Here is a 15193-nt window from a genome sequence, read left to right as displayed (position 1 = left end):
TGGTCAGAGGCAAGAGGATTGTGTCCATCGGCATGTAGGCTCTATCTAAGGCAGACCCTGTGTAAGAGATCCTCAAAGAAGGCAAGGGAGGAGTCAGCCAGAGGGACAGGAGTTGCCAAGGCTGTAGAGCCATACCGCAGGGTCTTCGAGCTGGCCCTCACTTTGGGTGAACTGGGGAGCTGGGGGGTGGGCTCTTTTGTATTAGTTACTACCAGTTGCCAGTACAGAGAGCAAGAAAGCTAGGACAAGCACTCGCCTCCCTCCCTCCAGATATGCAGCTGTCTATGCCTCTGCAGAGCCAGAGTTCACAAAGCCATCAGGGCATGTGCTCAGTCCTGTCCCAGCACACAGTCCTCTAGGCAGAGCTGTAAGTGCTCCCTAATTACAGCCAGTGTGCAGTGCGGTGGCCATGCTCAGCTCAGAGCAGAGTGGGGCCAGAGTTCTGCCACCAGAAACCTTGAGTGAGCAGGGGGGGTAGGAGGAGGTAGGTGAGGAGGGCTCAGGAGCCAGGACCAGTCCCTAAGGAGCGAGGAGAGGTGAGCTCTGCAAATGGGTAAGAAAAGGCACATACAGAAATACAGGACACAAAAAAGGGATGTAGTAGTATGATGGCTGGGGTAAAGGTACTTGTGACCATGCTTAATGACCTCAGTTTGATGTCTAGAACCCACATGGTAGAAGACAATCAACTCTTCCACACACACCCTATGGTACACACTTGTCTTGATCCATGCCCATAAAATAAATAAATGTAAAACACATGTGCTTACACATACACGCACAGTTTTGGGATGTCTCACTATTGCTATGCTGTCTCTTGCCTGAGCCTTCCACATGCTGGGAATAAAGATGTACAACACTGTGAAAGGCAGGTAATTCTTGTTTAAGAGTTCAAGACCTTCTATGTTTTCATTTTTTGCTTAAAAAAACAAACTATGTAGGTCAGGCCAACCTCAAGTTTATAATCTTCCCACCTCAATCTCCTAAGTGTGGGGATTATAGGTGTGTGCCATCATGCCCGACCAATACCTTACCCGTATTATTATTTTTCTTTTACAAAACTACAGTTGTCTATTATGCGTGTATATGTGTGTGGTATGGCATACCTATAGCCCTTAAAACAGTATGGAGGGGCTGGTTCTCTCCTTTCATGGTGTGGGTTCTAGGGATCAGACTTGTTGTCAGGTTGGTAGCAAGCACCTTTACCTGCTGAGCCATCTTGCTGGGTTTGTATTTTAATTTACTGTATGTGTGCACACATGTGAGCATGTGCTATGATGTGTCTAGAGGGTAGAGGCCTACTCCGAGTCCCTTCTCTCTCTCCACTTTCACGTGAGTTCTGATGTTGAAGTCAGGTCACAGGCTTGCAAGGCCTTTACTGGGTAGGCCAACTTGCTGCCCCAACACCGCCTTTTCTTTCATGTCTTTTTTTTATTTTTGAGACAGGGTCTGTGGTGTTGCCCTGGCTAGCCTGGGGCTTGAGATGTAACCCAGGTTGGCCTTGAATTCATAGAGATTATAGAGAATATTTATCTATCCACAAAAAGTTTTAGATATAGTATTTCAAGACTGCACATTAGAAAACAGAAGCTAGGGTGCTTAAATGCTAAAATTATACATTTTGTTTTAGTTTTCAACACGTTTTTTTTCCCTTGAGAACTTGTGATCCTTCTGCCTGAGTTCAGGGATTAACTACCGCACTCAGTTGTTTTAAATGACTTCTGGCAGTTTGCTTAAAGAGAACTTTCAGGTTACTTCTCTCTGGCATGCTTCCAACAATGTCACTCTCCTGGCTCAGTGAGAGCCATGCACACTCAGTCCTTTTGTGTGTTCTTCCCAGTTCAACAGTACCACCACTGTACCAATGAGGCACAGTGCTCCATTTCAGATTTCCTCAGCGCTGGCCCTTGATGGGGATGTACAACTTCACTTTGTCCTGACTGCTCATCTTCAGAGTCTGCTTGTACCAACATACCCACTTGTCCTTTGACTTACCTAATTAATTAATTAATTAATCAATTATGTATACAGGGTTCTGCCTGCATATATCCCTGCAAGCCAGAAGAGGGCGCCAGATCTCATTACAGAAGGCTGTGAGCCACCATGTGGTTGCTGGGAATTGAACTCAGGACCTTTGGAAGAGCAAGAAGTGCTCTTAACCTCTGAGCCATCTCTCCAGCCCCTGACTTACCTTTTTAGAAGTATGTAATTTACTTATTTTGTGTGGGGCAGGGGTGGAGGCCTGTGTATGCCACAGTATGTGTGTGGAGGTCAGAGGACAACTTTGGGGAGCTGGTTCTCTCTTTCACCATGTAGATCCCAGGTATCCAACTCAGACGGTCAGGCTTGGCAGCAGGCACCTTTATCTGCTGAGCCATTTTGCTGGACCCTTTCTATTTTTCCTAACTACATGGAGTCTAGAGCTGACTGACTCCAAAGATGTATCCTTTACAGCCACCATCTCCCTGCTTTAAGTGCAGGACAACCTTCACCAAGAGAAGCTACCAACATGGCCGCGCGTGCGTGCGTGCGTGCGTGCGTGCGTGCGTGTGTGAAAATTTTCATAGAAAAAAACATCTAAATATTAAGAAAGAGCTAGCCATGTGTTTCTGGAAGATTCTAGAATGTACTTGGTACTGATCTGGGTCTATCAGTTTAGCAAAATGGTCAGTGGTTTCTGGGAGAAGTATTACCTCCCTATGTAGAGATATTCCAATTAAACTCTACACCTGCTGCTTCCAACACCTCTTATAAACTAGGTTTCCACATGGCTAGGCATTTTTCTGTCTCTGGGCAGGTTCAGGTTCCTAAACACTCCTGGTGTCTCTCGTGTCTTCCTGGGGTTCTGACACCTGTACCCCGGCTGGTGTCCTGAGGTGGGGATGGAGAGATCCAGACAGTTTTATCACTGGTACTCCTCTGTGAAAACTGTACTCCTTAAACTTCAGAAACACAATTCTCCTGTTCTAGTTCTCATGTAAAGTGCCTGTGGATGTCTAAATAACAGCAGCTTAGCTGTGTGCAACAGAAACCCTGGACTAGAGGTTCCTTTTCAGCAGAAGCAAACCTGGCCCTTCTGCACCGTGGCTGGTGGCTGCCATGCTCCCTTGAGCAGAGGCATCAGGCTTTCTTGTCTAGTTTTGCTGGTCCTAGTGACTCCTTCCTAACCCAGGAAAGGCTCTGTGTGGAAGGTCCTCAATGTGGAGAAAATCAAGAACCCCTGGAGTCCCTTCACGTGGTGCTGGGTGCTCAGCTGCATGGTGGCTAAGCAGTAATAGCTTCCTGAAGGCCAAGGTTCTGCTGATCTTTACCATGCTTGTAATGAATACAGCACACACATCAGCTGGAAGGGGAGGACAGCTAAGGCAGCTCGGAGAACTCAAGAGTAGAAAGTGAGTGACAGACACTAGCCTCCCAGACAGGACTGTGGTAGTAAGAAAAATCATTTTTAAAAGACACAAGGAGATATAAAGTTATGTGTCAGGAAGGAAGCACTTATGAAGGGAGACTTTCAGAGTTAAAGGTTTTTATTGTTGAGTTATTCACTGGTTTTGGTAACTCAATTATAATAAACAGGGCCCTATGAACCTGGCAGCATGTCACACCTGAGCTTGGACCTTTACAGAGACAATGCTGCCAATCATGTTTCCTGAGAACCATGGTTTCAGTGAGGAGAACAGGAGCCGGAACTGAAACTACATAGAACTAAAGTTATATTTTATTTTTGGTTACAGGGTCTCTTTATAGCCCAGGCTGATCTCAACTTGTAGCAATTCTCCTGCCTTGGCTTCCCAAGTATTGCTATCACAGGAATGAGTCTCCCTGCCTGGCTAAAATTTAAGCTCTAATTTTGAAGTACATGTCAAGTGAAAAATTGAATTTCACCCTTAGATCATAGCATACCCAGAGTACAAGCAGCTTCACACTGAGAACGTCATTTCAACAGGAGCACCTGACCTGTCACCAAACCTGCATACCTGGAAGTGAGGGCTGGAAACACATTTGGCTAACTGTCGAAAGAGAGGCTCCATGATCTTCACAAATTCTGATGGTTCAATTACATCTAAAATTTCTTCTAATTCATTTAAGAACATTACTTCTTTTGGACTGTGAGTCTTTGGCCAGTATTTGAGAAGTGCCATTACCACCTATAAAACAACAACAGCAAACGAAGTGATGCCCATGAGATGCCAATACCTCAGAGGAAGATGTCTGTGCTTCCATTAGATGTCCCCACTGCAAAGCAACACAAGAGACGATGCTGAGAATCAGCACTAGCATGCTTTCCTCTCATTAACAGTCTAGTTTTACACTTTACTATCAGCTTAATGTGGTCCATTCCCTCTATCAGTGGAGACAATTCAGACTGGGTTCCAGTGTGGAAACAGCTTGTTCTGACACTGTTAACAACATTCATATGTATGCATAATCTCACACACACACACACACACACACACACACACACACACACACACACTTTCCAACTTTGTTAAAATATATCCAAAGGGTGTTGTTGGTGAGGCACATGTAAGCTTGTACTCACTGTGGGTGCTGGACCTGAGCTGGGTTCACAATGCTCTGTGTGACCCTGGACCTTGAGAACCTCGAGTGCTGGAAGGGTGCTTGGTCAGGAGGAAGCACATGGCAGCCATGGCCCTGACTGGGAGCCCAACGCTATGAGGTCACAGTGCTTTCCTAGACTGACTACTACACCTACTCTTTCTGCCTAGATCAGAGTAAAGAGTGTCAGTTTCGATATCTTAGTTCTAAAAAGTATAATGAGTACCAGCAGGTACACTGTCATAAGGACACATGTGCACATACAACTGTGTATACACCCCCCCCCCATATGCAACTGAACAGGTATAACTTGTCCCTCTGAAGCAGCTGTAAGGCCTTTTCTGTGAGGCAGGATGAAAGATGAAAATTAAAGAGACTTGGGAAAGGAAACCCTTGTCCTGGGATCTAGTTTGAGTTTCCTATTGGCTGAGGATTCAAGAAATCTCAACACAACTTACAAAACCAAGGCTATGCAGAGAACACTCCTTCTCCTAGTGACTTCAAACATGGATGCTAACAACAGGGTATGCTTACTTGGGAGTCAGGGTGTTGTGGCCCAGATTTGACGGTATCAGTGCTCCCCTTTAATACCCCAGTCTAAACAATGCACTTCATGAAATCCTCCCTACAGTTTCATTTATAAAAGAAAATTCCTTTTTATCACATTTATTTCATGTGTCAGAAGAAAGCCTGCAGGAACTGCATCTCTCCTTTCACCATACGGGCCCCAGGAACTGAACCCATGTTGTTAGTCTTAGCATCATACACTTTATCCACTGAGCTACCTTGATGACCCACAAAGAGAAATTCTTTAAGAGAAATAAGCAAATAGCTAATACTTTTGAAACTTTAATTTTTAAACTTTTTATGTGTGTGAGTGTGAGTGTGAGTGTGTGTGTGTGTGTGTGTGTGTGTGTGTGTTTGTGTGTATGTGTGTATGCATGTATGTATATTTACTTATTGGTTTTCCGAGACAGGGTTTCTCTGGTAGCTCTGGCTGTCCTGGAGTCTCTGTCTCCTAAGTGCTGGGATCAAAGGTATGCGCCACCACCATCTGGCATGTCAGTGATTTTTAAGGTCATGTAGGAGCTGCACAGCACCACTAATTTGGACTGATTTGCTGGAAAAGCCACAATTTCTGACTCACACTGGACTTTTCCTGATCTTTGGGGTCTCACTCCTGTGAACAGTACCCAGTCTTCTGGCATGCTAAGGCTAGACAACAGCAGCCTGGAGTCCTGGGGAGTCTACCCTGGTAAAAGAGCAGGCTGCCAAGACACGTGGGACATTCCATTAGCAGAAGGAGACAGGCAGGTGAAAGCAGACACAGTTGTGTAAAATCTCCCATGAGCCTCTATCCTGGCAACAAAGTAAATAGTAAATATGTCTAATGTGCCCAGGACACTTCGGAGTACATGAAAAATATCAATTACAGGGTCAGCAAATGCCCTTTATAGACTGCAGTCTTTGAAGTGGAATACTGTGATAGGCAATTTCCACTGTCAGCTTGACTGGATTAAGGAACACACAAGGCGTTAACGAGACACCTGAGGGTCCGTCCCTCTGGGCTTCTCCAGAAGGCTAGCTGGAGGGAGGGCTTGCCTGTGTGTTGGTAGCACCACTCCAGGGGCTTGAGTCCTAGACTGAGTAGCAGTTGAGAGAGGAGGAAGGCAGCTGGGTTCTGGCCCTCCCCGTTTTCTGTCTCCTGACTGTCTGGATCAAGGAGTCTAAGCTACGTGCTCCAGCAGCCACCGGTTAGTTCTGCTGTGCTCTCAAACCAGGTGTCAGACTCCGCCTTCCCATAACCATTTCTTGTCAGGAGTTTGACTGCAGTGACTGACATGACTTGTATTTAAAGCAGTTCCACACGGCATCCCTGGGGCGGCACGGTAGGTCTGTGTGTGCTGAGTGTACATGCTCCTTTCCAGTTCACACCTATATCTTAACAAGTGTTCACTGCTAAGTCAGACACAATGGACTTTACGTGCTCAGAAATGTGAGTTTCAAAGGAAGAAATTTAGCAGCTGAATGCTTTACATATACTGAAAATAAGCTCTTCTTTCTGTAGCTGGACAGTGATGTCATATCATCATCACCTTTCAACAGGAACTATCAAACAACAGCTTGGGATGGAGCCACCACCCCGAGTGTGTGGGATCTGTGGCTTGTCTGTGCAGGGTCCTGTCTCTCTGGCAGCTGATGTTTATGTGAGACAGCATCCTTGCTGTCTCTCGCCTCCTGAAGTTAAGCTCACCCCTCACAAAGCTGCCAATATGCTGGGCGGTGGTGGCACATGCCTGTAATCCCAGCACTCAGGAGGCAGAGGCAGGCGGATCTCTGTGAGTTCGAGGCCAGCCTGGTCTACAAAGCGAGTTCCAGGAAAGGTGCAAAGCTACACAGAGAAGCCCTGTCTTGAAAAACAAAACAAAACAACAGAGCTGCCAATATGTCACTACACTGCATTAGTTGGATGGGACTTTACAACTGTCATCTGAGGGTGTGTTCTGCTCAGATGGACGAGGACACAGTCCATCTGGGCTACATAAGCCTGGAGTCAGGCTCAGACACAGTCCAGAAGGGAGAGGTGCTTTACGTGGGAGAAGCCTGTGGCAAATGTGGATTAACACTTGGTGTATTCTTTAGTTATCACAGAGTATTAGAAACACACGAAAGGAAAAACCATGAGAGAAAACAGTATACCTTTTCTATGTCTTTGATTTCTTACTATAAAAGGGGCAGTGAGAGCAGGTAGAATTCCTTTTCTTTTAAAAGTAAATTATTATTATTATTATTATTGTGTGTGTGTGTGTGTGTGTGTGTGTGTGTGTGTGTGTGTGTGTTGGGTGAAGATACCTTGTGTGATCACACAAGTGTGCTCATGCATGTGAATGCCTGCAGAGGCAGGGAAGAGGGTGTCTGACCCCTGTAGCAGGAGTTACAGGCAGTCGTGAGCCATCATCTGGGTGCTGGGAACCTCTGAAAGAGCAACAAGTACTCTTAACTGCTGAGCTCTCTCAGCTCCTCTTTCCTTTCTCCTAAACAGGGTCTTGCTAGACAGCTGAGGCTGACCCCAAACTCACAGTAATCTACCTACCTCAGCCTCCTGAGCCACCATGTCTGGCTTGAACAGTACACCTTAAATGGATGAACTGCAGGGCTAGGAATCTATCTTAGGTTAAACAGTGAATTCAAATGCTTATTTTGGCTGACATCTGACAAGATAGATTTTGTTAACTTTGGCTACATTTTTAACTGATTTTTAGTGGCGGTTCTAGGAATTAAATTAAAAAAAAAATTAATAAAGATAGCTGAGTGGTAGTGGTGTACTCCTTTAATCTCGGCATTCAGGAGACAGAGGCAGGTAGATCTCTGAGTTCAAGACCAGCCTGGCCTACAAAGCAAGTTCTAGGACAGCCAGGGCTATACATCACAGTGAAACCATGTCTTGAAAAACCAAAAGAATATAATAAAATTAAATTAAAAAAATTAATAAAGATAAAATACCAATCAGAAATCCATACCAAAAGTCAGCAGCCTAGCCTTCATTTACTACTTAGTGATTGTAAAATAGTAACACTAACTTAGAAAAAAACTTTCAGAACAAAAAGAACCCTCTTCCCCCCCCCCCCCCCCCCAGAGCTGAGGATCGAATCCAGGGCCTTGCGCTTGCTAGGCAAGCGCTCTACCACTGAGAACCTCCTCAACCCAAAGAACCCTCTTGAGTACAAGTGGCTTATATTCTCACTGCAACGCCTGTGATTGAGTCACGACACGTGCTATCAACCGTGGAGGTCTGCTGGGCCCAGGCTGGTGGTCATAGCTACTCAGGTGCCATGTTCCAAGGATTGGCGACAGGTATGAGACAAGGTGGAAAGCTTGTTACATAAAACCACCACTGCAGTAAAGGAATTTGCAGCCAAACTACCACACTCAAACCTCCAAGCCAGGAGTGAGAGCAGCCTCCATCAGCAGCGCCGCTCAAGACGACAAACACGTGGCGGGTTGCTCAGGGAGCAGCACAGCCAACCATCAGGCCCAGGGAGAGCACTTACTGGTTCAGTGAGGGTGCTGTCCTTCTCCAAAAACTGCACAACACAGTACGCCAGCTGAAAGAGATAGGAGAGAGAGCGTCAGCAAGTCACCTCAGCAAGGAATCGCCCTTCTCGAACAACCACTAAGCACCATCCTGGGGAACATGGCTGCATGTGGGTGAAATGCTGCCCACGACCGCAATGACTGCCACCCACAATGCCCTGAGAGGTACTTCAGGGAAGCACCTTTGGGGCTGATGCTCAGTGGATAATTCTTTCCCTATCAATCTGTGACAGGCTTCATAGCTATGCCCAGGCCTGAGAACCATAAATACCAGGGGACATCTTTCAGACAAACACCACCACCAAATCAACCAAGTGAAATGAGGGATGTGTGTGTGTGTGTGTGTGTGTGTCTGTGGCATTTTTATGATGAGAAGGACAGGTACCGGCTCCATTGCCTGGGGGCCTCCCAAACAGTTCAAGCTCATCAACTGTCTCACTTATCCAGAGGGCCTGGTCCAGTTCCATGGGGGCTCCTCAGCCATTGGTTCACAGTTCATGCATTTCCACTAGTTTGGTGATTTGTCCAATCATGGTCTCAATATCTCTCGCTCATCCAACCCCTCTTCTCTCTTGAGATAGTTTTATATGTAGCCCAAAGTTGCTGCAAGCCTCCTGCCTGAGTCTCAGAGTGCTGAGATTCTAGGTATGCACCACCATGGCCAGCGTCTTTATTATTTTTGTTCAACAATGAGTATGATAACAAGCCAACTGGACCCGTTGCCATAAGATACCAATCAGAAAACAAATGGATATTTCCTAGGAAGCCAATGCCATTGGAATCAATGAAAGAATGTCCTTTTTGTAATGTATCCCATGCCATTCACTTCCAAGGAGCTCTGGAGAATGGAATCTCCATTTTATTTTTAATTTTTAGACAAGGTCATTTTATATACAGCCCAGGCTGGCCTCAAACTCAGGGTTTTCCTGCCTCAGCTTCCTGAGTGCTGAGATTATAGTTATGAACTATAAGCTTTGATAAGAATTGTTGCGTTTTGTTTCCTTGCAGTGTTAGGAACAGAACCTAAGACCTTGCACTGACAAGCAAGTATTCTCTCCTACTCCACCCACAGCCCTCCCATGTGCTCTTCTTCTTTCTCCCCCGCTTGGTGTATGTGTATGTGGGGTGGTAAATTTTTTTTATATCGTTATTTTGTTTATGTATATGGGTAACTGTGCACCATGGGCAGTGTCTACAGCAGCCAGTAAAGGATCCATTGGGACAGGGATTACAGAGGGTTGTGAGCTGCCTTATGGGTGCTAGAAAATGAACCCAGGCCCCTGGAAGGACTGCTGAGCACCCCCACCCCCCCCCCCCAGGTGTTCTTAACACATGACGGCATCCTGGTGTGTCAAGACTTGTGGCAGCCAAGAGTAAAGGATTGAGGGCTGCAACTGAGAGTGGCCACCCCATGAGACTCCGCACAGCTCGAACTCCACCTACTGGAAAGCAGATCCAAAGACAGACAGACAGACACTAGTTAGGAGCCAGCAACCGAGGTTCCAGCACAGCTACAGTCAAGATTCCTACAGTTTAAAACGGTCCAGGCATTAGGTTTAGATCACACTGTAAGAAGTCTCTCTCTCATTTTTTTTAGAGAGAGGGTTTCTCTGTGTAGCTTTGTGCCTGTCCTGGAACTCACTCTATAGACCAGGCTGGCCTTGAACTCACAGAGATCCACCTGGCTCTGCCTCCCAAGTGCTGGGATTAAAGGTGTGTGCCACCACTGCCCGGCTTCTTTCTTTTTTGTATGCATAAATATGTGTGATGTTTGTGTATCTTCAAGGCTACAAACATACATGTGTATGAATGCATGTGGAGGCCGGAAGTTGATATCAGGTGTTTTCTCAATTCTTTTCGCCTTATCTCATTAAGGCGATGTTTCTTTCACTGAACCAGGAGCTAGCTATACTGGCTAGTCTGGAATCCTACTTCTACCTTCTGAGGCTGGGAGCACAGGCAGCCTACCACATCTTATCTGCCATCTACAGGAGTTCTGGGGCTCTCAACATTGGTCTTCACACTTGATGGCAAGCAGTTATACAACTAAGCCATCTCTCACTCTTCTCCCAAATTTCTTAGAAAGGACTCCCTCTTTACCCTTTGAAACACCACCACTAATCTATTTTCACTGCTGTACAGTGATAGGGGAAAGGATCATGTCCATAAACGACTGGACCACTGCAGAGGTGTGCAGTTGTGCTCAGCTGGCCTTACCTGAGGATGGTAGACACTCAGGGATTTTACTTTGTGCAAGGGCAGCAACACCTTTAACAGGAAAATCTTGTGCTCTTCCTTCAGTGGTAAGGCAAATCCATTAATTATACTGTGAAAAGAGAATTCAGCTTGAGTATTTACACATTCTAGACTGTAGTCAGGTATCTTGTTCTTTCAGTTTTTGTTTTCAGCATGAAAAGCCAATGGGCAAATATTTATTTCAGAATACAGGATATCGATAGGAGCAACAACTACAACAAAAAGGCCTTCCAGGCGCACAATCATTTTTATCTTTTTTGTATTGGGGCATAAGTCAGCACAGGGAAGAAAACAGCGGGGACTGAATGGCCCCAGGTCTTCCCACCAGCACTCTCCTTTAAGACTTCTACATTCCTGGGGTAACCTCGTGTGAGTTGGAGTGTCCCCCGCCCACAGTGTGCAGACTGGGCGTTCCTTAGTCTACAGCAAAGGCATGCCACTGAGGGACCTCCAAACTGAAGTGGTTTCAAGACTAGGCAAAGCGAACAAATGCTTCTCAGAGCTAGAGCGTTAGAACAATAATGGTAACTTGGTCCTCTAGAGTCCTGCTCCCACTGTACTCATCAAGGGTGGCGAGCACATCTGGAGGGAGATTCCTGGGTGGACCCTGTGTTGGAGGAAGGGTTGGAAAGTCAATGTGGTAGGATTTACAGTTAACACAGTTCACACCACTCCTGATACATGGCACAGGGCAACCCTAGGAGGAAACTGAGCTTTCTTCCCATTCCACAAAAGGAATTTGCCCAAGGTCATGTGACTGGGAAGAAGCACCCTTAGCCGTACTAAGTAAGCCATGTTGTGAGGGACAGACCATCCTAGGTCTAGCCACTTTTTCGAATCACATCTAAAGCAGCGACTTGAGAGGGACCAGACCCACCAGACAACAGTTTCCATGTGTATGTGTGTGTGTGGGGAGGCACACGCAGACAACAGGCTCAGAGCCTGTAGGGGACCACCAGATTCTCTTATATACATACTGGGTGTCTTCACTTTAGAGAAACTCAGGACTTTATGCTGCTAATAATGCACATGGATTTCCTTGGAGGCACTGGACAGAGCATTCTTCAGGCTGACCTACCTCTCAGCTCCAAGGAAATCTATTGGGAAATAGTGGTTCAGGGAATCTTATATTACATCTATAGGTCATTAAAAAAATAAGTAAAGGGTTGGGGATTTAGCTCAGTGGTAGAGCGTTTGCCTAGCAAGCGCAAGGCTCTGGGTTCGATCCTCAGCTCAAAAAAGAAAAAAAAGTAAAAACTTTACTCAGTTTGAGATGATAAAAAATTGAATTATAATATACATATGAAAAGTCAACAGGTTGAAGCAATTTAAAATATTAGCATTCACTCAGTATCTCATATAGATAATCTATTCTTCAAATAAGCTTGTAATATCAACCTTCTTCTATAGCTATTTTTAACACTACTTGAGGGGAAAGAATTGAAATTCCATAGTTTCCATAGTAATGGATTGAGGTGTGTGAAGAGGGCCCTGCCTATGGAGGCACAAAGATGGAAGCCAGCTGTTGTTTGTGCACTCTGATCTGTGAGTTCACCAACCTTCCTTCTTAGGTGAAACTCTGTTTCTGTTCTTTCAGGACCTGGCTTACACTGCTGTGCTTTGGGAGGGGTCAAGGTCACCGAGCTGCATCACTTTGGAGTGAGCTGCAGCTGCAGCCTCGCACTGCCAGTGACAGGAACTTACCTTCCCAGTATTTCCAGTAACTCTGCTATGCCGTTGTGGTGCTCCGTCTCATAAATAAACCTGGAACACACAATGTGTCATCAGTGTTGGACCCCGAGTAACAGCTGCAAACACCACAGCAACCTGAACACGTAACAAAGGCTGCAGGAGAGCCCTGGAGCTAGCAGCTCCCCGGTGCCGCCACCTTTCAGGGATACGTTCAGGGGCTTTCAGAGCCCACAAAGCCCTGAAAGCCTGCAATGGGATACCTTAAGAGCTGTGTAGCTCAAATTTCTTCCAACATTTTATTCTGAAAAATTTAAGTATCCAGTAAAGTTGAAGAAATTCTACTGCCAACACCTGTGTTTTAGCCAGCAAATTTAGCCAATGGTAGTTTGCACTGTTGTCTGCCTTGTGTTTACATCACAGCCTTCTATCCTATCCTGCTAATCCATCTTGTTTCTTTGCAGCTTTTCAACATAGGTGATGTCTCACTCAGTTTAAAAGCCTCCAGTCTCTAGTAGACTCCCTGCCACATGACAAGCAAGAAGCTCCTCTCTCAACACCCGTCTGCCCTCCTCCCCATGAATATCGACCCCACTTCCTCAACACCAGCTCCAAGTGCAGTCCTTTGTCTACCTCTGAGCATTCTGTCCATCAGAGCTGACACAGGCTCCTCAGGGAGCTCTGGAAGTATGTATAACACTCTTTGTGCCAGCTTGTTTCCCTCCAGACAGGGACAAGGACTTCCTGTGAATGTGTTCCTGGTTCTAGGACCCAGCCTAGCATCTGTGTACTGCTTAAACACGTCTGGTGAGTGAACTGGGGATAAGAATAGGGAACAGGGGAATGTCCACCCCCAGAGGAGTCCCATGGAAACTGAATCCCAGTGACTTGGCTTTTGGTGGTCTATAGCAGCAGGGCAGTGCATTTAGGACATGTGATGGTGGAAGCGGGGCCCTGTCCATCAGAGGGAGCACCTCCTCAGAAGCTGCTTAGTGAAGTTTCCTGAGTCAAATTTCAGTGTCCTGAGATTAGATACCTTAAGGTACCAGAGAAGTAGGTATCTAGACTTACAGGAGTCTGAGGAACAGGTAGAGACATTTCTGTATTCTCAAAGGGCCAGGCCTCCCTGATGGCTCCTACTCATAGTAAGCCCCAAGGAACGTACTAACAGATCCATCAAGGTGGGGGCATGCAGAGGGGAGAAAACAGTCTGTGGGCAGGCTCCAAGGCCGCTGGCAGCCAGACACAGAAACATAAAGACATGCTTGGTTGTAGTATGAGAGTCAGAGGACTGGCCATGGTTATCAGAATGTATGTCACAGCTACTTCTTGCTGTCCGTCCTCTTTCTCCCCTACCCTAGAGGACAGAGCTGGCATGTCAGTCTGCCGGCGTCAGCGCAGAAAAGCAGTCTCTTCTTGCTTCTCAGGTTTTACCTAGTTATGAATCTGTAGCGGGTGCAGCAGCACCCTTGCACACAGCTCACAGTGACCCTTGGGCCTTGCTGCTCAGCCTTCCTGTATGTTATGGGAGAATGGTGGGCGACGTAAGCCAGGTAGCTTTCCACATTAGTATCATTTTAGGACATCCTCTTACTTCTAAGCACCTTAGCTGACTGTAAGAGAGAAAAAAGGGGACTAGTTTCCAGAGGAGACAGTCTGGGAAGCCGAGCAGGCATCAGAGCAAGCTGGAGTGATGATCTTTACTCTACAGCAAGAACCCAGACTGATCTGAACCAGGCTAGCACTGCTGCTCAGAGCAGTCTCCCACTGGATGTGTCCTGCACCTTGGACAGAGAGGCGGGATCTACTTTCCTTCCTGTGGAGCTGAACTGCCCTGTGGCTCGCCTTTGCAATACAAAGGGTGGAAGTGAGTGGCCCTAATTTGGGGCTAATCCCTTGAGGAGACTGGCAGCTTCTCCTGACTCCCACAGAGGCAGCTAGTGTTCATAAGAGGTTGTACTAGAACTGGAAGAGGAAGCTCATGCCTGTAATTCCAACACTGGGAAGGCGGATGCAGGAGTGTTAGTGTCAGTTCAAGGTCAGTTCAGGCCACAAGAAATAAAACGAAATCAATCATAAGGCTCCAAGTGTGACCAGAGAGGCCATGTGCACAGAGATGCACAGCAGCAAGAAGCCACTCGGGACATCACTGTGCATGACACCATGGGCAGCACAGCAGTTCTGCTGGGCTCAGGTCAAGGACAGAACTGAGAGGAGTGACAGGTGGTGATTTAAAGTCATGGGTGGGGCAGAAAGAGAAAGCCTGGCTGCTCTGCTGGCCTGGCTAGACTCCAGTGCACTGCTTGATAAAACCAGCACTGGGGTTACCCCATTTGCTTACATTAATAAACCGACTCACTGAGAGCTTACAAGCAGGAATCTTAGCTTTTGGTGAGTTGAATCAAATTGTTTAAAACTGCAAATTAAGACCCCTTAACCAGAATGCTCCAGACTAATAGTTTACAATTTCAGAGATCGTTTAAGAGTTACATCTGCATATGTATGAGATATATCTTGGGATGTGACTCAAGCTGAAACCAAAAATTCAATTACTCTTTACACAGAGTTGAAAGGTAATGCTATATAATATTTT

At 46.3% G+C, this 15193-nt stretch overlaps 1 protein-coding gene across 9 annotated transcripts in view; it reads right to left on the bottom strand.

The window, feature by feature from the left end:
* Ppp2r5c (protein phosphatase 2 regulatory subunit B'gamma) overlaps positions 1–15193 on the bottom strand; it is a 144574-nt gene that overhangs the window by 16399 nt on the left and 112982 nt on the right. For all 9 annotated transcript variants that reach the window (XM_036206243.1, XM_036206244.1, XM_036206245.1 and 6 more), the window contains 4 exons: positions 12616–12675; positions 10873–10981; positions 8613–8666; positions 3978–4148 (listed from right to left, as the gene is read on the bottom strand). In XM_036206243.1, coding sequence (XP_036062136.1) covers positions 3978–4148; positions 8613–8666; positions 10873–10981; positions 12616–12675 — 394 coding nt within the window. The remainder of the gene's footprint in view (positions 1–3977; positions 4149–8612; positions 8667–10872; positions 10982–12615; positions 12676–15193) is intronic.

This window comes from Onychomys torridus, chromosome 14 (genome assembly GCF_903995425.1).
Source record: "Onychomys torridus chromosome 14, mOncTor1.1, whole genome shotgun sequence".
Lineage (NCBI taxonomy): Eukaryota > Metazoa > Chordata > Mammalia > Rodentia > Cricetidae > Onychomys > Onychomys torridus.
Note: the sequence above shows the minus strand (reverse complement) of the source record. Positions and strands in the feature narration are given on the sequence as shown.